Here is a 23,286-nt window from a genome sequence, read left to right as displayed (position 1 = left end):
TTTGAAAATATAAACATGTTAAATTACTATTTTGCCCCTCTTTTAGGGCTATACGGGGCTTAAAATAAGGGCAAAAACGTCATTTTCGGACCTTTAAATACGCTTCGTATGGGTCTCTACGATGCGTATTTAGTTGTCATCATAATGACCTTTATGCCCTTCTACAGATGCTTTGTATAGGCTAAACAGAAGGGTATAAAGGTCATTGTGATGACCTCTTATATACGTATCGTAGAGATCAATACGACGCGTATATAAAGGTGCACAATGACGTTTTTGCCCTTATATTAAGCCCCGTATAGCACTGATAGAAGGGCTAATCGTAATTTTAGACATAGACCTACGCTTCGTATTGATCACTACGCTGCGTATAGCTTCTGATATAAATCAGGAAAACCCCTACGCAGCGTATGTTCTTCCCCAAATTACAAACAAAACCACTACGAACCCCTACGAAGGCGACTACGTATTTCCGACCGTATACACGCGAATTCGAAGTATAAACGAGGTATATACTCAACCTATTTAAGTAATTTTGATTTTTTTGGTATTTTATCCGTAAATTAGGGCTGTATCATAGGTAAATTAGGGTTTACAGTGAATTAGGGGTGTTTGTTTGATGTGTTTGATTAGGGTTTACAGTAAATTAGGGGTGTTTTTTTGATTTGTTTGATTAGGGTTTACAGTGACCATTTTTTGTAAACTTATCAAACCTCAGGGACCAATTTTGTAAACACGTCAAACCTCAGGAACCATTTTTGTAAATTTATCATCCGTAAGGCGCGTATGGGCCTACGGGCAACGACGGGCTTAGTTTCGACGCCCGTTAGGCTCGTACGCGCCTTACGGACGACGTCGACTAAATAATATTTTTTTATTATTTAGTCGACGTCGTCCGTAAGGCGCGTACGGGCCTAACGAGCGTCGAAACTAAGTCCGTCGTTGCCCGTTAGGCCCGTACGCGCCTTACGGACGACGTCGACTAAAAAAACTAAGTGCGTACGGGCCAAACTAAGTGCGTATGGTCAATTTAGTTTTCGGGATAAGAACAGGGTCTGGTGTTTCCAGGATTTAATAAAATGGTCCCTTGTGTTTCAGAAATTGACCAGGGACCATTTTTGTAAATCCTGGAAACACCAGGGACCATTTTTGTAAATTCATCAAACCTCAGGGACCAATTTTGTAAACACATCAAACCTCAGGGACCATTTTTTTATACATAAACTTAAATTGTTTTTTTTTTTAAAAAACAGAAAAATATATATTTTTAAACAGAAAATATAAATTTTAGTCGACGTCGTCCGTAAGGGGCGTACGGGCCTAACGAGCGTCGAAACTAAGCCCGTCGTTAAAATTTTAACGACGGGCTTAGTTTCGACGCTCGTTAGGCCCGTACGCGCCTTACGGACGACGTCGACTAAATAATAAAAAAAATATTATTAGTCGACGTCGTCCGTAAGGCGCGTACGTTATTTAGTCGACGTCGTCCGTAAGGGGCGTACGGGCCTAACGGGCGTCGAAACTAAGCCCGTCGTTAAAATTTTAACGACGGGCTTAGTTTCGACGCTCGTTAGGCCCGTACGCCCCTTACGGACGACGTCGACTAAATAATGTACGCGCCTTACGGATGACGTCGACTAAATAATAAAAAAAATATTATTTAGTCGACGTCGTCCGTAAGGCGCGTACGGGCCTAACGAGCGTCGAAACTAAGTCCGTTTAACGACGGGCTTAGTTTCGACGCTCGTTAGGCCCGTACGCGCCTTACGGACGACGTCGACTAAATAATAAAAAAAATATTATTTAGTCGACGTCGTCCGTAAGGCGCTTACGGGCCTAACGAGCGTCGAAACTAAGTCCGTCGTTGCCCGTTAGGCCCGTACGCGCCTTACGGATGATAAATTTACAAAAATGGTCCCTGAGGTTTGATGTGTTTACAAAATTAGTCCCTGAGGTTTGATGAATTTACAAAAATGGTCCCTGGTGTTTCCAGGATTTACAAAAATGGTCCCTGGTCAATTTCTGAAACACAAGGGACCATTTTATTAAATCCTGGAAACACCAGGGACCATTTTTGTAAATTCATCAAACCTCAGGGACCATTTTTGTAAATTTATCATCCGTAAGGCGCGTACGGGCCTAACGGGCAACGACGGACTTAGTTTCGACGCTCGTTAGGCCCGTACGCGCCTTACGGACGACGTCGACTAAATAATAAAAAAAAATATTATTTAGTCGACGTCGTCCGTAAGGCGCGTACGGGCCTAACGAGCGTCGAAACTAAGTCCGTTTAACGACGGGCTTAGTTTCGACGCTCGTTAGGCCCGTACGCGCCTTACGGACGACGTCGACTAAATAATAAAAAAAATATTATTTAGTCGACGTCGTCCGTAAGTCGCGTACGGGCCTAACGAGCGTCGAAACTAAGCCCGTCGTTGCCCGTTAGGCCCGTACGCGCCTTAAGGATGACGTCGACTAAATAATAAAAAAAAATATTATTTAGTCGACGTCGTCCGTAAGGCGCGTACGGGCCTAACGAGCGTCGAAACTAAGTCCGTCGTTGCCCGTTAGGCCCGTACGCGCCTTACGGATGATAAATTTACAAAAATGGTCCCTGAGGTTTGATGTGTTTACAAAATTGGTCCCTGAGGTTTGATGAATTTACAAAAATGGTCCCTGGTGTTTCCAGGATTTACAAAAATGGTCCCTGGTCAATTTCTGAAACACAAGGGACCATTTTATTAAATCCTGGAAACACCAGGGACCATTTTTGTAAATTCATCAAACCTCAGGGACCATTTTTGTAAATTTATCATCCGTAAGGCGCGTACGGGCCTAACGGGCAACGACGGACTTAGTTTCGACGCTCGTTAGGCCCGTACGCGCCTTACGGACGACGTCGACTAAATAATAAAAAAAAATATTATTTAGTCGACGTCGTCCGTAAGGCGCGTACGGGCCTAACGAGCGTCGAAACTAAGTCCGTTTAACGACGGGCTTAGTTTCGACGCTCGTTAGGCCCGTACGCGCCTTACGGACGACGTCGACTAAATAATAAAAAAAATATTATTTAGTCGACGTCGTCCGTAAGTCGCGTACGGGCCTAACGAGCGTCGAAACTAAGCCCGTCGTTGCCCGTTAGGCCCGTACGCGCCTTAAGGATGACGTCGACTAAATAATAAAAAAAAATATTATTTAGTCGACGTCGTCCGTAAGGCGCGTACGGGCCTAACGAGCGTCGAAACTAAGTCCGTCGTTGCCCGTTAGGCCCGTACGCGCCTTACGGATGATAAATTTACAAAAATGGTCCCTGAGGTTTGATGTGTTTACAAAATTGGTCCCTGAGGTTTGATAAGTTTACAAAAATGGTCCCTGGTGTTTCCAGGATTTACAAAAATGGTCCCTGGTCAATTTCTGAAACACAAGGGACCATTTTATTAAATCCTGGAAACACCAGGGACCATTTTTGTAAATTCATCAAACCTCAGGGACCATTTTTGTAAATTTATCATCCGTAAGGCGCGTACGGGCCTAACGGGCAACGACGGACTTAGTTTCGACGCTCGTTAGGCCCGTACGCGCCTTACGGACGACGTCGACTAAATAATAAAAAAAATATTATTTAGTCGACGTCGTCCGTAAGGCGCGTACGGGCCTAACGAGCGTCGAAACTAAGCCCGTCGTTGCCCGTTAGGCCCGTACGCGCCTTAAGGATGACGTCGACTAAATAATAAAAAAAATATTATTTAGTCGACGTCGTCCGTAAGGCGCGTACGGGCCTAACGAGCGGGACGGGCTTAGTTTCGACGCTCGTTAGGCCCGTACGCGCCTTACGGACGACGTCGACTAAATAATAAAAAAAATATTATTTAGTGTACGTCGTCCGTAAGGCGCGTACGGGCCTAACGAGCGTCGAAACTAAGTCCGTCGTTGCCCGTTAGGCCCGTACACGCCTTACGGATGATAAATTTACAAAAATGGTCCCTGAGGTTTGATGTGTTTACAAAATTGTTTCCTGAGGTTTGATGAATTTACAAAAATGGTCCCTGGTGTTTCCAGGATTTAATAAAATGGTCCCTGGTCAATTTCTGAAACACAAGGGACCATTTTATTAAATCCTGGAAACACCAGGGACCATTTTTGTAAATTCATCAAACCTCAGGGACCAATTTTGTAAACACATCAAACCTCAGGGACCATTTTTTAAACATAAACTTAAATTGTTTTTTTTTTTTTTTAAAACAGAAAAATATATATTTTTAAACAGAAAATATATATTTTTATGCTTTCACTTGTCTTTATGCTTTCACTTTGTAAACAGAAAATATATATTTTTAAACAGAAAATATATATTTTTAAACAGAAAATATATATTTTTTTAAACTTAAACTTAAATTGTTTTTTTTTTTAAAAACAGAAAAATGGAGGAAATGGATTTCGAAGTAGATATTCCGGAGCAGCCGCAGCGGAAACGGCGGGCGCGTCCACCGCCAGATCCTCTAGAGAATCACCCTTATTTGGAGTTTCCTCTGGAGTCCGAGGCTGCGCTCCGTTGCGAGAAGCTTCGGAAGATGCATATTGGTGAACACTTTGCGGTTTCGTGGAAAACCCTCCGGAAGCTTGAGGTTGAAGATTGGGTGCGGGGGTTTGTTCCCGTTGATTCACCGTGGGATCGTCTGTTTGAGCTATCATTTACGCCGACCTACAGGGAGATACTAGTCGAGTTTCTGTCGTCGTTCGAGTTTCATCCTCGTCGGCCAGATGAGGTTGTGGACCCCGCGCAGCCCCCTCCCCCGCCCGAGGTTTCTTTTCGCATGGCTGGCCAGGCGCGCGAAATGTCACTTGCACAGTTTGCGGTGCATAGCGGTTTGTATACGGAGGCTGAGATTGCTACGGATCTTTATACGAAGGTACGTTTAACACAAATTTTGTATTGTTATTATTATTATTTTTAATATATAACATTTAAGATTTAATATTAATTTAACGTTTAATAAACATTCGTGTAAACAGGGGCTCGTAATGATTGATAAACCCACGCTATTAGGGTTTTGGGATCTGATCGCGGACATCCGTCATTGGGACCACCACCAATCCAAGGGGAGGAGTACGCTGATTGAGGATCCGCTCTTCAGGTACGTTAGTTATTAAACAGTTTTTTTTAAACAGATTTTTTTAAAAGAAAATTTCTTTTTTTAATTATTTAGTTGATTTTTGTCAATTTTTGAAACATCAGGGACCATTTTTGTAAAAAATAGAAACTTTAGGGAACAAAGTGTAAATATATCAAACCGTCAGCCGTTTTTGTAAAAAATTGAACGACGTCTAAACCGGCAGCCGTTTGGGACTGGGTTTGCAGCCGTAAACCGGCGTTTAAACGGCTGCAAACACAGCCCCAAAGGGCAACGATTTCGCAGCCGTTTGGGGCTGCGTTTGCAGCCGTTTAAACGCCCGGTTACGGCTGCAAATGCCGCCGCAGACGGCAGCGAAAACGCAGCCGTTTAAACGCCCGTTTACGACTGCAAACGCAGCCGCAAACGGCAGCGAAATATCTGCCGTTTGCGGCTGCGTTTGCAGCCGTTTAAACGCCCGTTAGGGACCTACGCGACTTACGGTTCGACTTCGACTAAATAATAAAAAAATATAATTTAACGACGACGATCATAGTTTTGACGCTCGTAAGGCGCGTACGGTCCTAACGAGCGTCGAAACTAAGTTCGTCGTTAAAATATATATATTTTTTTTATTATTTAGTCGAAGTCGAACCGTAAGGCGCGTAGGTCCCTAACGAACGTCGAAACTAAGTTCGTCGTTTTATATTTTAACGACGAACTTAGTTTCGACGCTCGTTACGGACCTACGCGCCTTACGGATCGACTTCGACTAAATAATAAAAAAAGTATAATTTAACGACGATCTTAGTTTTGACGCTCGTAAAGCGCGTAGGTCCGTTCGAGCGTCGAAACTAAGTTCGTCGTTAAAATATATATTTTTTTATTATTTAGTCGAAGTCGAACCGTAAGGCCCGTAGGTCTCTAACGAGCGTCGAAACTAAGTTCGTCGTTTTATATTTTAACGACGAACTTAGTTTCGACGCTCGTTAGGGACCACTTGTGTCAATTTTTGAAACATCGGGGACCATTTTTGTAAAAAATTGAAACTTCAGGGACCAAAGTGTAAATATATCAAAAAAGGGACCATTTGTGTCAATTTTTGAAACTCCAAGGACCGTTTAAACCAAATTTCTTTTTAAACAGGATTTTTTTTTAAACATATTTTTTTTTTAATTTTTTAGTCGAAGTCGAACCGTAACCGGCGTTTGAACGACGTCTAAACCGGCAGCCGTTTGGGGCTGCGTTTGCAGCCGTAAACCGGCGTTTAAACGGCTGCAAACACAGCCCCAAAGGGCAGCGATTTCGCAGCCGTTTGGGGCTGCGTTTGCAGCCCTTTAAACGCCCGGTTACGGCTGCAAATGCCGCCGCAGACGGCAGCGAAAACGCAGCCGTGTGCGGCTGCGTTTGCAGCCGTTTAAACGCTCGTTTACGACTGCAAACGCAGCCGCAAACGGCAGCGAAATCGCTGCCGTTTGCGGCTGCGTTTGCAGCCGTTTAAATGCCCGTTAGGGACCTACGCGACTTACGGTTTCCATTTAATCGATGTCGTCTGATTATTATTTACTGACTGGTTTCCATTTATGCAGGTATTTGCACAAGATGATTTCCACTTCGATCACTGCTCGAAACAAAAGCCGGGAGTGGTGTACGAGTGGTGACTTATTCTTTTTGTATTGCCTCTTATACAAGAGGCCGTGCGCTCTCGCCTACGGGTTGGCACAGTATTTCGCCTCCGCGCATCATCGACAGGAGCGCGGAATGCTATTCGGCGGCGCTTACGTGACCAAGATAGCCCATTCGTTGGGCTATCATCCGGAGAACGACCGCGGCCGTGTAGGCCCGGCGGCACAGCCAAAGCGGATGGGGATGAACACAATAAACGGGATGCATATTACCAAAGACTTTCCATGCGGGAAGCGGTTAAAGAATCTGGACGGCACGCAATACCAGCTTAAGGAACTGCCAGAAGAGTTCCCTCTGATTTATCCCCCGCGGGATCCGGAGCCGCCGGAGCCGCATGACCCGGCCGCCGTTCTTCCGCGGCCACCACAGCCGCGTGGACCACCCGGGGCGCCCCAGTTCCCACGCCATGTTATGCCCGGTCCTGACCCGTCACAAGAGCGGCTGCTTCGAAACGTTGAGAGAAACAATTATTTGTTAGAGTGGGTGGCTGCGGCGCTGCAGCAGCAGCGACAGCATGACGGGTTACCTCCACTACCCTTCATTGCGGATGCGGACTGGGATCAGCATCAGCGGCAGCAGCAGCAGCATCAGGAGCAGCAGCAGCAGCATCAGGAGCAGCAGCAGCAGCATCAGGAGCAGCAGCAGTAGTATTTTATCATTTTGTTATGTATGTACAAACTTTGTAATGTATTTTGTTATGTATATATCAAACTTCGGTGTAAACAGTTTCACGTATTTTGAAATGTTATATTTTGAAATTCAGGCAGGTTATAAAAAATTCTGGCAGGTTATTTAAAGTGTTTTGTCGTTACGGACTTAGTTTCGACGCTCGTTAGGCCCGTACGCGCCTTACGGACGACGTCGACTAAATAATAAAAAAAATATTATTTAGTCGACGTCGTCCGTAAGGCGCGTACGGGCCTAACGAGCGTCGAAACTAGGTCCGTCGTTGCCCGTTAGGCCCGTACGCGCCTTACGGACGACGTCGACTAAATAATAAAAAAAATATTATTTAGTCGACGTCGTCCGTAAGGCGCGTACGGGCCTAACGAGCGTCGAAACTAAGTCCGTCGTTGCCCGTTAGGCCCGTACGCGCCTTACGGATGACGTCGACTAAATAATAAAAAAAATATTATTTAGTCGACGTCGTCCGTAAGGCGCGTACGGGCCTAACGAGCGTCGAAACTAAGTCCGTCGTTGCCCGTTAGGCCCGTACGCGCCTTACGGATGACGTCGACTAAATAATAAAAAAAATATTATTTAGTCGACGTCGTCCGTAAGGCGCGTACGGGCCTAACGAGCGTCGAAACTAAGCCCGTCGTTAAAAAATATTATTTAGTCGACGTCGTCCGTAAGGCGCGTACGGGCCTAACGGGCAACGACGGGCTTAGTTTCGACGCTCGTTAGGCCCGTACGCGCCTTACGGACGACGTCGACTAAATAATAAAAAAAATATTATTTAGTCGACGTCGTCCGTAAGGCGCGTACGGGCCTAACGAGCGTCGAAACTAAGTCCGTCGTTGCCCTTTAGGCCCGTACGCGCCTTACGGATGATAAATTTACTAAAATGGTCCCTGAGGTTTGATGTGTTTACAAAATTAGTCCCTGAGGTTTGATGAATTTACAAAAATGGTCCTTGGTGTTTCCAGGATTTACAAAAATGGTCCCTGGTCAATTTCTGAAACACAAGGGACCATTTTATTAAATCCTGGAAACACCAGGGACCATTTTTGTAAATTCATCAAACCTCAGGGACCATTTTTGTAAATTTATCATCCGTAAGGCGCGTACGGGCCTAACGGGCAACGACGGACTTAGTTTCGACGCTCGTTAGGCCCGTACGCGCCTTACGGACGACGTCGACTAAATAATAAAAAAAAATATTATTTAGTCGACGTCGTCCGTAAGGCGCGTACGGGCGTAACGAGCGTCGAAACTAAGTCCGTTTAACGACGGGCTTAGTTTCGACGCTCGTTAGGCCCGTACGCGCCTTACGGACGACGTCGACTAAATAATATTTTTTTTATTATTTAGTCGACGTCGTCCGTAAGGCGCGTACGGGCCTAACGAGCGTCGAAACTAAGTCCGTCGTTGCCCGTTAGGCCCGTACGCGCCTTACGGATGATAAATTTACAAAAATGGTCCCTGAGGTTTGATGTGTTTACAAAATTAGTCCCTGAGGTTTGATGAATTTACAAAAATGGTCCCTGGTGTTTCCAGGATTTACAAAAATGGTCCCTGGTCAATTTCTGAAACACAAGGGACCATTTTATTAAATCCTGGAAACACCAGGGACCATTTTTGTAAATTCATCAAACCTCAGGGACCATTTTTGTAAATTTATCATCCGTAAGGCGCGTACGGGCCTAACGGGCAACGACGGACTTAGTTTCGACGCTCGTTAGGCCCGTACGCGCCTTACGGACGACGTCGACTAAATAATAAAAAAAATATTATTTAGTCGACGTTGTCCGTAAGGCGCGTACGGGCCTAACGAGCGTCGAAACCAAGTCCGTTTAACGACGGGCTTAGTTTCGACGCTCGTTAGGCCCGTACGCGCCTTACGGACGACGTCGACTAAATAATAAAAAAAATATTATTTAGTCGACGTCGTCCGTAAGGCGCGTACGGGCCTAACGAGCGTCGAAACTAAGTCCGTCGTTGCCCGTTAGGCCCGTACGCGCCTTACGGATGATAAATTTACAAAAATGGTCCCTGAGGTTTGATGTGTTTACAAAATTAGTCCCTGAGGTTTGATGAATTTACAAAAATGGTCCCTGGTGTTTCCAGGATTTACAAAAATGGTCCCTGGTCAATTTCTGAAACACAAGGGACCATTTTATTAAATCCTGGAAACACCAGGGACCATTTTTGTAAATTCATCAAACCTCAGGGACCATTTTTGTAAATTTATCATCCGTAAGGCGCGTACGGGCCTAACGGGCAACGACGGACTTAGTTTCGACGCTCGTTAGGCCCGTACGCGCCTTACGGATGACGTCGACTAAATAATAAAAAAAAATATTATTTAGTCGACGTCGTCCGTAAGGCGCGTACGGGCCTAACGAGCGTCGAAACTAAGCCCGTCGTTAAAATTTTAACGACGGGCTTAGTTTCGACGCTCGTTAGGCCCGTACGCGCCTTACGGACGACGTCGACTAAATAATAAAAAAAATATTATTTAGTCGACGTCGTCCGTAAGGCGCGTACGGGCCTAACGAGCGTCGAAACTAAGTCCGTCGTTGCCCGTTAGGCCCGTACGCGCCTTACGGATGATAAATTTACAAAAATGGTCCCTGAGGTTTGATGTGTTTACAAAATTGGTCCCTGAGGTTTGATGAATTTACAAAAAGGTCCCTGGTGTTTCCAGGATTTACAAAAATGGTCCCTTGTGTTTCAGAAATTGACCAGGGACCATTTGTGTAAATCCTGGAAACACCAGGGACCATTTTTGTAAATTCATCAAACCTCAGGGACCAATTTTGTAAACACATCAAACCTCAGGGACCATTTTTGTAAATTTATCATCCGTAAGGCGCGTACGGGCCTAACGGGCAACGACGGGCTTAGTTTCGACGCTCGTTAAGCCCGTACGCGCCTTACGGACGACGTCGACTAAATAATAAAAAAAATATTATTTAGTCGACGTCGTCCGTAAGGCGCGTACGGGCCTAACGAGCGTCGAAACTAAGTCCGTTTAACGACGGGCTTAGTTTCGACGCTCGTTAGGCCCGTACGCGCCTTACGGACGACGTCGACTAAATAATAAAAAAAATATAAGAATTAAGTTCCAGGTTCTGTGTGAATTTAAAGTTCAGAAGGCTTTATACGCTGCGTATTGACCAATACGCAGCGTATACTAACTGTCAGTATACGCTGCGTATAGGTCAATACGCAGCGTATTAGTAGTCACTGCATATAAGAATTAAGTTCCATGTTCTAACAGCTCCGGAACGGAGGATAAACTGGTTAAGGCGTTACGGTTCTAAATGAAAGGTCACGAGTTCGATTCATGCTAAGGGCCGGTTCTTTAAAGAAGACCCCCTTTTATTCTGATTTTATATATATTTACACTTTGGTCCCTGGTGTTTCATTTTTTATAAAAATGGTCCCTGAAGTTTCATAAAATTACAAAAATGGTCCCTGAAGTTTCATAAAATTACAAAAATGGTCCCTGATGTTTGATAATTTAGATAAATGGTCCCTGATGTTTCCTGGATTTACAATAATGGTCCCTTATGTTTCTGAAATTGACACAAAATGTTTCCAAGTATGAAGTGTCAAATTTTACCAAGTTTATATACGCTGCGTATTGGTCAATACGCAGCGTATAGAAACCTGGCAAAAATTTGACACTTCAAACCTACCAAAATGACCCCAAATGAGCATCAGTTTTGTATACGCTGCGTATTGGTCAATACGCAGCGTATAGGTGTTTCCAGGATTTACAAAAATGGTCCCTGGTCAATTTCTGAAACACAAGGGACCATTTTATTAAATCCTGGAAACACCAGGGACCATTTTTGTAAATTCATCAAACCTCAGGGACCATTTTTGTAAATTTATCATCCGTAAGGCGCGTACGGGCCTAACGGGCAACGACGGACTTAGTTTCGACGCTCGTTAGGCCCGTACGCGCCTTACGGACGACGTCGACTAAATAATAAAAAAAAATATTATTTAGTCGACGTCGTCCGTAAGGCGCGTACGGGCCTAACGAGCGTCGAAACTAAGTCCGTTTAACGACGGGCTTAGTTTCGACGCTCGTTAGGCCCGTACGCGCCTTACGGACGACGTCGACTAAATAATATTTTTTTTTATTATTTAGTCGACGTCGTCCGTAAGGCGCGTACGGGCCTAACGAGCGTCGAAACTAAGTCCGTTTAACGACGGGCTTAGTTTCGACGCTCGTTAGGCCCGTACGCGCCTTACGGACGACGTCGACTAAATAATATTTTTTTTATTATTTAGTCGACGTCGTCCGTAAGGCGCGTACGGGCCTAACGAGCGTCGAAACTAAGTCCGTCGTTGCCCGTTAGGCCCGTACGCGCCTTACGGATGATAAATTTACAAAAATGGTCCCTGAGGTTTGATGTGTTTACAAAATTAGTCCCTGAGGTTTGATGAATTTACAAAAATGGTCCCTGGTGTTTCCAGGATTTACAAAAATGGTCCCTGGTCAATTTCTGAAACACAAGGGACCATTTTATTAAATCCTGGAAACACCAGGGACCATTTTTGTAAATTCATCAAACCTCAGGGACCATTTTTGTAAATTTATCATCCGTAAGGCGCGTACGGGCCTAACGGGCAACGACGGACTTAGTTTCGACGCTCGTTAGGCCCGTACGCGCCTTACGGACGACGTCGACTTAATAATAAAAAAAAATATTATTTAGTCGACGTCGTCCGTAAGGCGCGTACGGGCCTAACGAGCGTCGAAACCAAGTCCGTTTAACGACGGGCTTAGTTTCGACGCTCGTTAGGCCCGTACGCGCCTTACGGACGACGTCGACTAAATAATAAAAAAATATTATTTAGTCGACGTCGTCCGTAAGGCGCGTACGGGCCTAACGAGCGTCGAAACTAAGTCCGTCGTTGCCCGTTAGGCCCGTACGCGCCTTACGGATGATAAATTTACAAAAATGGTCCCTGAGGTTTGATGTGTTTACAAAATTAGTCCCTGAGGTTTGATGAATTTACAAAAATGGTCCCTGGTGTTTCCAGGATTTACAAAAATGGTCCCTGGTCAATTTCTGAAACACAAGGGACCATTTTATTAAATCCTGGAAACACCAGGGACCATTTTTGTAAACACATCAAACCTCAGGGACCATTTTTGTAAATTTATCATCCGTAAGGCGCGTACGGGCCTAACGGGCAACGACGGGCTTAGTTTCGACGCTCGTTAAGCCCGTACGCGCCTTACGGACGACGTCGACTAAATAATAAAAAAAATATTATTTAGTCGACGTCGTCCGTAAGGCGCGTACGGGCCTAACGAGCGTCGAAACTAAGTCCGTTTAACGACGGGCTTAGTTTCGACGCTCGTTAGGCCCGTACGCGCCTTACGGACGACGTCGACTAAATAATAAAAAAAATATTATTTAGTCGACGTCGTCCGTAAGGCGCGTACGGGCCTAACGAGCGTCGAAACTAAGTCCGTCGTTGCCCGTTAGGCCCGTACGCGCCTTACGGATGATAAATTTACAAAAATGGTCCCTAAGGTTTGATGTGTTTACAAAATTAGTCCCTGAGGTTTGATGAATTTACAAAAATGGTCCCTGGTGTTTCCAGGATTTACAAAAATGGTCCCTGGTCAATTTCTGAAACACAAGGGACCATTTTATTAAATCCTGGAAACACCAGGGACCATTTTTGTAAATTCATCAAACCTCAGGGACCATTTTTGTAAATTTATCATCCGTAAGGCGCGTACGGGCCTAACGGGCAACGACGGACTTAGTTTCGACGCTCGTTAGGCCCGTACGCGCCTTACGGATGACGTCGACTAAATAATAAAAAAAAATATTATTTAGTCGACGTCGTCCGTAAGGCGCGTACGGGCCTAACGAGCGTCGAAACTAAGCCCGTCGTTAAAATTTTAACGACGGACTTAGTTTCGACGCTCGTTAGGCCCGTACGCGCCTTACGGACGACGTCGACTAAATAATAAAAAAAATATTATTTAGTCGACGTCGTCCGTAAGGCGCGTACGGGCCTAACGAGCGTCGAAACTAAGTCCGTCGTTGCCCGTTAGGCCCGTACGCGCCTTACGGATGATAAATTTACAAAAATGGTCCCTGAGGTTTGATGTGTTTACAAAATTGGTCCCTGAGGTTTGATGAATTTACAAAAAGGTCCCTGGTGTTTCCAGGATTTACAAAAATGGTCCCTTGTGCTTCAGAAATTGACCAGGGACCATTTGTGTAAATCCTGGAAACACCAGGGACCATTTTTGTAAATTCATCAAACCTCAGGGACCAATTTTGTAAACACATCAAACCTCAGGGACCATTTTTGTAAATTTATCATCCGTAAGGCGCGTACGGGCCTAACGGGCAACGACGGGCTTAGTTTCGACGCTCGTTAAGCCCGTACGCGCCTTACGGACGACGTCGACTAAATAATAAAAAAAATATTATTTAGTCGACGTCGTCCGTAAGGCGCGTACGGGCCTAACGAGCGTCGAAACTAAGTCCGTTTAACGACGGGCTTAGTTTCGACGCTCGTTAGGCCCGTACGCGCCTTACGGACGACGTCGACTAAATAATAAAAAAAAATATAAGAATTAAGTTCCAGGTTCTGTGTGAATTTAAAGTTCAGAAGGCTTTATACGCTGCGTATTGACCAATACGCAGCGTATACTAACTGTCAGTATACGCTGCGTATAGGTCAATACGCAGCGTATTAGTAGTCACTGCATATAAGAATTAAGTTCCATGTTCTAACAGCTCCGGAACGGAGGATAAACTGGTTAAGGCGTTACGGTTCTAAATGAAAGGTCACGAGTTCGATTCATGCTAAGGGCCGGTTCTTTAAAGAAGACCCCCTTTTATTCTGATTTTATATATATTTACACTTTGGTCCCTGGTGTTTCATTTTTTATAAAAATGGTCCCTGAAGTTTCATAAAATTACAAAAATGGTCCCTGAAGTTTCATAAAATTACAAAAATGGTCCCTGATGTTTGATAATTTAGATAAATGGTCCCTGATGTTTCCTGGATTTACAATAATGGTCCCTTATGTTTCTGAAATTGACACAAAATGTTTCCAGGTATGAAGTGTCAAATTTTACCAAGTTTATATACGCTGCGTATTGGTCAATACGCAGCGTATAGAAACCTGGCAAAAATTTGACACTTCAAACCTACCAAAATGACCCCAAATGAGCATCAGTTTTGTATATGCTGCGTATTGGTCAATACGCAGCGTATAGGGACCTTGTTTTCTGTGCAATGATTGGTAATCAGGCACTGAGATCTATGGTTTATCTACGCTGCGTATTGGTCAATACGCAGCGTCTAGGGTTTACCTTATAGGCTGCGTATTGACCAATACGCAGCGTAGATAAACCCTAACTTTTGCTAGGGTTTGGTGTGCCAATAGGCACTTTAGTGTGCCAATAGGCACACTCTTATTATTTACAGGTGGCGCTTTATATTATGAAGTTTCTTTTTTGAGTAAACGTCAATTTGCACCCGCCCCATTAACGTTTGCATAGTTCGTCACTGTACACGCTTCCGTCCAATAATACCCTCATGGATGTTAACAACATACCGGTCAAACAATCGGTCAACTGACAGAAGGGTGTAAAGTGATGAGAAATGCAAACGTCAATTGGGGCTAATACGAAATTCGCGGGTTTGGGTTTAGTCTAAATGGGGTCTGGTCAGTTTCGAGTTGAACCCACGAACCCGTTTAGCTAAATGGGTCAGGTTTGGGTCAACTCGGTCGGGTTGGTGGGTTGACCCGTTTAACCCATTTGTATTATATTATATTTTTTACGATATGTTGTATATCATAAATTAAATTGGGAGTGTATTATATGTCATAGTTATAACTTAAAATGAGATATTAAAATAAGATTTCTTAATTTAAATGTAATTTTATTATATACATTTGTGTTTTTTTAGTGAATTTTAATATATTAATTTGCGGAAAAAATTTAGAAAGTAAAAAAAATCGAGTTGAACGGGTCGTGTTCGTGTCAACCCGCGAATATCGGGTCGTGTTCGGGTTCATATGTATTCGAGTTGAACGGGTCGTGTTCGGGTAGATAAGTTTATACTTTACTTGCTATCTGCTGGCAAGAAGGCGCTAGAAGATGGTGTTACAAATGTGGTCATGAAAGATTTAGACATAACAAAATATGGTGTCATAATTGGACCTGAATGGTTTAGTTGTTAGTTTCTATGAATCAAGGGGATTAATCCTGAATAGTTGTAAAAACAAAAGTCTGAGCATTGCAACACAGAACCACACAACTAGAAATATCAAAATTCCCAAACATAGTAAAGTTTTTTGATTAAAAAAAAACAATCAAGCCACTTCGTAATGTTGATTTACAAGTTTTTCCGAATAATGTTTGCTTAAGTACACATATTTTTGTTTTAGTTTTTATGATAATCATTATTTATTACTGATATGCAGGTTCTGGACTGTAATATAGAAGTTTGGTTGGTCCTCACTTCCAGATTATCAAAATGCCTTTTTTTATTTGGTCCCTGGATAACGACCGAGGAATCCAAACACCGACATGATCAAGAAAAAGAGGAACACATATTACAACTGAATTGAATATTTAAACATGTTTTGATTTTAAATATATAACAAATCGAGTAAGATGGCAGCATGCCTATCACCATCAGTTCCAAAATGTTGATTTGTTCTTGGCAAAAGCATTTCATTGATCGTTAATATTGATGCTGCCTAGATTTGTTAAACTATATCGAGCAATAGCTGGCCAACCAGTTGCGCCTTAAGTTGCACAGTAGGTGGCTTCATGTTGTTTCTTGGTTGATCTGGTATCTTGCAGTGCCACTAAGGCACTAAATGGGTTACCTGATGTTCTTGATGTTTTTACTTTTTAGGTGGTTTATTTGAAAAAAATAATTTTCACATTTTTAACTCTATTTTCGTACCTTTTGGGTAAACTTTGACTGGTTTATGGATGAATGGGTCAACTTGGGCAAAGTTTTTTCTCTAATGAGTCAAATGGGCTGGTTTTTTAAAGTTAAGTAAATTGAAAACCAATACTAAAAGGCAAATTATAACATGTCTACAATATAAAAAACAACCTGATACTCCCAACAGAGTTGTAAACTTTGCTTGCACCCTCTTCTCCACGTCTTCAAACCCGTCAAGCTGGGAAAGAAAATCAAATCGTCGCCTATCGAGCCTTGGTCTGTCGGAACACTAACATTGATGAAAAAAAACATGCCACCAGGCGATTTTAGCCAGCAAACTTACAACGAAAAGTGGTCATATAACACATTTTCGCTTTTTAACCAAAAACGAAACCGACCTTGGAAAAAAAATGAAAACCGAACTTATGGTTAACTGAAACCAAATGGTAATACAAAAAGGCTAACCAAATGTCCGGTCACGGTTTTGATTGTGGCTCACAACCAAACTGATCTGTGCACATCCCTAAATACTTAAATGTTGTGCTTCCCTCCACGTCGCGCAAGCACCCCACCAACGATGAAAGTACAAGATACTTTGTTGTTCAAGGCTTTGTAAACGAGTATCCTTTTGCAAATCGCAACTCCCGCCGCATCACGCGGGTAAATGGCTAGTATATATATATATATATATATATATATATATATATATATATATATATATATATATATATATATATATATATATATATAATAAAAACATTTTAACCTCACCTTGGTTTATTTTTATGTACTTCAACAGCCCAAGTGCAACTCCGGCAATCTCCCAAATGTTTTTTTTTCGTCTTCTCTAGCAACCTTCGCCAACAATTGGTGTTAAAATTGTTTACACAGCTATGTGACACAATTTAAAAAACGTTTGAAGGTTGTCGGAGCTACAATATATAAAGATAAAATTGGTTTATGACAAAAATCGTAACATGAACCTAACCTTTCATAAATTTTATAAGCAAGCTTGTTTTCATTTTAGTTCTTTATGGTTTTAATTTAAAATTGTGTTGGCAGTGTAAGATATGACTTGTTTTTTTGTTTCTGAAACTTCATTTTGAGTATGTTAGAAACATTCTTTTTGAGTTTTAATTTATAAATTGCGTTTGAATAGAAATCAACACACACCTGGCATCGGCAGTCCTCAAACCTGCACATTTTGCATCCAAAACACACACAATGCATGCAACCTTCGCACTTGCTATTCTTGCGGCATCCACTGCGTGGCCTTGAGCTCCTTTCCTCGAGGTCTTCACATGACCACCTTAACCAAACAAAATACATATAACACAGGCTTTATAAGTCCTTACAAATCAAGTAATCAAATTTAACTTTTAGATAGGTGGATTAACTTGCTTGCCCGGTATCATGTCACTGCAAGTTCGATCTTCCCTTGTAACTGCAAAGTGGTAGAACCTGCATGCATCCCTTGTCCTTAGTTCGAAGCGACACACCTTGTCGCATGTTGTACAACTTAAGAACTCATTGCGGTGGGAGACTTGGTTGTGTGGTCTCACGTATTCATCTCCTTTATAGTATCTGGGAAGACACGTCTCACCCACTTTTTTCTCTTCTCCCACTTAGAATTTACAACCCAAACCTTGGTCCTCCAGTTTAGCACGTTTGTACCACTTAGTGCATGTCTTGCAAACTTTGCAGGAGAACTAAACACTGTTTCCAGCAAGAAATACCATAATTCAGTTTTTGCAACAAAAGATACACAACAGGAAGCAAATGTGAGAGAGTTTGATCATACCTTCTTTGCAATGGCAAGTTGCACGAATGGTACCATCGTCACTGACAGGACACCAAATTCCTCCACTGTGATTTGCTCAACAAAGGCACTCAATTCCTCATTGGAAAAGAGTCTCAGTTCCTGTTGTTTATGCAACCAAACTCAATTAAGTTAGAAATTGAAAAGAATCTAAAAACAGTTTGCAATAACGGATTTTAATAATCCCAACTATTAGCCATTGGCCGGAAACGGTCTCAACTTCAAAAATAACCAGTGGTGATCCTACCTTTTCACATATTGTAAATCAATTGACCGTTGCTAATAGAAAAGGAAAAGGGGATAAAAAGAAATTAAGGTTCTGTTAGTAAAGGTTCAGTGGTTTACAATTTGTGAAAAGGTAGGACCTCCGCTGGTTATATTTGAAGTTGGGATCGTTGTCGGCCAATGGCTAATGGTTGGGATTATTAAAATCCATTATTCCAACTTCAGGTATGTTTAATTTTATATCTTAGAATCTAAAAACAATTTAAACTTCAAAACGACTTTACCTACTAGGAAAAACTGTAATACAACAATTCTGAAAGTAATAATCTTCCTATATAAATTTGATCGAAAGCAAAATCTGAGTATGGGCACTGATTTGTGAAGATAAACTATAATCTTTACCATCAAAAATCACTTTTGCCTAAATTGGAATTAAAGCGCGTGCTCATTCATGATAATAAACCAACTCTGATTGTTGACAAAAAATTCCTAAATGTTTATACAAAAGCAAGTAAAATAATGCTATTTGCGCCTACTATCATTTAAATAGCAAATAGCAATGATGGTGTCATCATCATCAGTGTTGATTCTCAGGATGCCGACAGAGTCTTCAAGCTAGTTGTTTGTGCAACCACACACTATTCCAATGTAATGTGGTGCTTTCACCGTGATTTGCTCAACAAAGGCACTCAATTCCTCATTGGAGAGATCGTTGAGGGGTCTGTTAGACACCACCCACTGCGATGACCATCTCCTAGGTAAAGGTTGGTTGTGATTTCTCAACAGGGTGGGTGGGGCAACCCAAGGTTGCAACCCAACCCAACCCAAGGTTTCAATTTTAATTTATTTTTTCTTTTTTACTTAACAATTAATTTCTCATATCATTTGATTTTATATAATAACTGAAAAACATTTAGCCTTAAAAATTATTTAAAACAAATTTTTGTTTAGTTGTTTTTTTAACATTCATATATAAACTTTTTGAAAAAACGAAATTTGTTCAAAAAATTATATTTGTTTAATATAAATAAAATTTTTGACCATTTAGTGAATGTTAACTTTTTTTATATTAAAACAAATGATGGAAGTACAAAGAAAAAGACGGAGAGAATTTTCTTTGCCCTGCGCCAAGTATTGTAATCTCAGTACCCTGCACTTGTGTTTGGAGAAACTTTTGCTTATGATTGCACACCTAAATGTCATCCTTACACATATATAGCCAAAAAAATATACACATGGTGGCTAAAGTTAGAGTCACCTCTTTAGATTTTGGTTATAACCCCCAACACTTGTCACTTTTTTTTGACAACCCCCAGCACAAGAATCCATATCACATTTAGATAATTTGTAATCATGTGAATGTTGTGTACAATGATATGAATATTGGGGAAAGAATAACCAGGTTTTTTATTATTATTTTTTTTATTTAAGTCTCTACAATTGTCTTGACACTAGAAAGCTAGGACTCCGAAAATACAGAACTGAAAGAAATGCTATGAACAAATGAATCCTTGAGATTCGTTAAAAAAATCTTAAAGTTATATTTTCCAGATCAGTTTGAGTTGTTGGATTAAGAAAATATATTTTACTTTAATAGAGTGGAGTCAAGTAAGAAGCAGTTACAACAGACAAAACAATCAAGACATGATCTAACACCAATCAGGCTGTTGTGTTCAAAACAAGAGGAACTTAAAACACAAGTTAAAGTGGCCATTTCAACTCCAACAAAGTGGAAAGTGTATATTGAAAATCTTTTAAACTTAAGAAGTCTTGAACTGACGGATATAGCTGACTATCTACAGTCGTAACATAAAAAATGGATTAAAGCCATAGATTAAAAAATAAACCAAATAAAATTTCAATTTAAAAGAAATAAAAAAGGGAGACAAAATGAGCAGGTTAATTATGGATCCTAACAAATCAGTTAACTAAATTTAAGTTCTAGGTGGCTGATCAACATCAACTTACCGGGCAGTATCGTGTTAGAGCAAGTTCGATTTTCCACTATAGCTACATCATGGTAGGTCCGGCATGCATCCCTTGTCCTAAGCTCAAAGCAACACACCTTGTAGCATGTGACACAACTTAAGAGCTCATCACGTTGGGAGACTTGGTTGTGTGGTCTCACGTATTCATCTCCTTTATAATACCTAAGAAAACACCTTTCACCCAACTTTATCTTCTCACCATTGCAATTTAATTAAAACCCAAACCTTGGTCCTCCACATTGGCAAATGTTTAACACCCGATGCATGTTTTGCGAAGTTCGCATGACAATTAAACATTGTTAACAGCTAGATGTACCATAATCAATTTTTCTTTAACAAAAGATACTAAAATGGAAGTGGATGTGTGAAAGAGCTTGATCATACCTCGATTGCAGGCATCGTTGCAATAGCAAGTTGCAAAGATAGTGCCATCATCACTGATTCTAAGGATGCCCACACAGTCTCTCAGCCGGTTGTTTGTGAAACTACACGCTATTCCAATGTAATGTGGTGCTCTCACCATGATTTACGCAACAAAGGCACTAATTCCTCATTGGAAAAGTTAGTTATAGACATGGTTTGATTTTAAATTTTTGAAACCATTGAAACTAATAAGATTCTTAACAAAATTTAAACTTCAAACTTCTACGGTTTTTTCAACTTGTACCTGAATTATGTTTGGATGCACAAACAACAGGTGCTGGGACTATTTTTTTCAAATGAGGAATTGAGTGCCTTTGCTGGGCAAATCATAGTGAGACCACAACATTACATTGAAATAGTGTGTGGTTGCACAAACAACAGGCTAGGAGACTCTGTGGGCATCCACAAAATACGTGACGGTGGCACCATCTCTGCCACTTGACATTGCAACGAAAGTTGCAATGTAGGCATGATCAAACTCCTTTACTCACCTACTTTCTCTTTTATACACTTTGTTATAAAAACTTAATTATGGTACTTTTGGTTGAAAACATTAATAAATAGTCCTACACGATTTGTAAAACATGCCTCAAGTAGTACAAACGTGCCAAACTGGAGGTCGATTGGGTTCTGGATTGCAATGGTGAAAAGATAAAGTTGGGTGAAATATGTCTTTTGAGATACTCTATAGGAGATGAATACGTGAGACCGCACAACCAAGTCTCCCAAAGTGGCAAGTTCTTGTGTTGTAGCGCTTGCCCCAAGATGCGTCGCTTTGATCTTTGGCCAAAGTATGCATGTAGGTTCTATCATGATGCAGCTGCTAGGGAAAACCGGACCTGCCATGACATGACACTGGGCAGGTAAGTTGATCTACCTATCTAAAATTTTAATTTAATTACTTGATTTCTGTGGATTCATAATCACATAAGACTGGCCTGTTTTATATGTATTTTGTTTGTTTAAGGTAGACATGTGACGATCTTGAGGAGAGAAGCTCAAGAGGACTTAGCGGATGCCCCAAGAAAACAAGCAGCAAAGGGTACGCATCTTGTGTTTGTTAATGTTCGGTGGATGCCAAGAGTGTATTGACTTCTATGCAAATGCACCTAATTAATCATCAGTCTTTTACTTGCTCTCGCTTTATCTTCTAAAAAATATTGAATACACATTAGTGTTTTAAATTTTTGTATTGCTAATGAAATTTGTATTGAGAAGTCTGATGCACTCTGGTGGAGAGAGAATGGGGGAGAGAAGGTCATTGTGGGGTCCGTTAGACATACCCACTTTGCTGACCGATTCTGAGGTAAAGGTTGGTTGTCATTTCTCAACAGGATGGGTGGGGCATTCCAAGGTTGCATCCCAGCCTAAGCCACATGTCAGTTAGAGTGTTTTTATTTATTTATTTTCTTATTTACTTAAAAATTAATTTCTCATATCATTTGATTTTGAGTAAATTTCAAATTTCGTCCTTTATGTATGTCTAAAATATCAAATCATGTCCTTTGTCTTTAATATCTTCAAGAAACATACTTAATGTTTGAAAAACCATTCAGGTTATGTCCTTTACCCAAAACCTGGTTTGTTTTCGCAGTTAAGTCAGGTCATGTGAGAGGCACATGAGGGTATATTGGTCATTTTACCTAAATAAAATTATTTTATTTATTGTTTTTTAATAAAATTATTTTATATACATAATAAAATAATTTTAAAATTATATATGTATATATACTTGATATAATCAGAAGATTTGTCTTCTCCCTTCTCTCTTCACATTCTTTCTCCCTCTAGAACCACCACCACCACCCCACCACCGCCACCAACCCACCACCGCCACCACCCACCCCACTACCATCCACCTCTGATCAAACCAACACCATCACGACCTCCACCGTCACGGTCATGGTTCTGAACCACCTGCAACATCCGACGAACGGATCTAAAATCGAGCCCCAACCAAGAGACGAACGGATCTAAACCCACTGCCATAGCTCCGTACACCACCGCCACAGCTCCGTACACCACTGCAACTTGAACGAAGATTCCACAACGTTCAACGATTGCAACACCGCCGTTCCGGCCAGTTCTCGACGACGCCGGTTCAACGATTGCAACAAACCACAATAACATGCTTCACAATCTCAGTTTCGCATATAGAGATTCAAGTGTCCTTCATGTCTCATACAAATAACCACTTACCTTCAACACACTAGCAAAATAATGAATAAAACGTACATTTTATGTTTAGATATGCTAGAATATGCTTCAGATTCAACAAACTTCACTCCAAAACGAAAAACGAAAAACCCCAAATTTGGAAATTAGGGTTCTTCACACAATGTTCTGATTTATTGCAATCGGGTGCGAATCGGATCAAACGAAGGTTAGAATCTTGTTCTTTGTG

At 41.6% G+C, this 23,286-nt stretch overlaps 1 protein-coding gene across 1 annotated transcript; it reads left to right on the top strand.

Moving 5' to 3' along the window:
* Window positions 1–361: 361 nt before the first annotated feature.
* On the top strand, window positions 362–21,974 carry LOC110943932. Its single transcript, XM_022185662.2, has 6 exons — window positions 362–508; window positions 4,418–4,910; window positions 5,014–5,135; window positions 6,701–7,369; window positions 21,686–21,745; window positions 21,854–21,974. Exons 2-6 carry the CDS (start codon window positions 4,422–4,424, stop codon window positions 21,972–21,974), a joined length of 1,461 nt encoding a protein of 486 aa, XP_022041354.1. The 5' UTR covers window positions 362–508; window positions 4,418–4,421.
* The last annotated feature ends 1,312 nt before the right edge of the window (window positions 21,975–23,286 follow it).

Source organism: Helianthus annuus, chromosome 5, assembly GCF_002127325.2.
Source record: "Helianthus annuus cultivar XRQ/B chromosome 5, HanXRQr2.0-SUNRISE, whole genome shotgun sequence".
NCBI classification, from domain to species: domain Eukaryota; kingdom Viridiplantae; phylum Streptophyta; class Magnoliopsida; order Asterales; family Asteraceae; genus Helianthus; species Helianthus annuus.
This window is presented reverse-complemented; position numbering and strand designations above follow the sequence as displayed.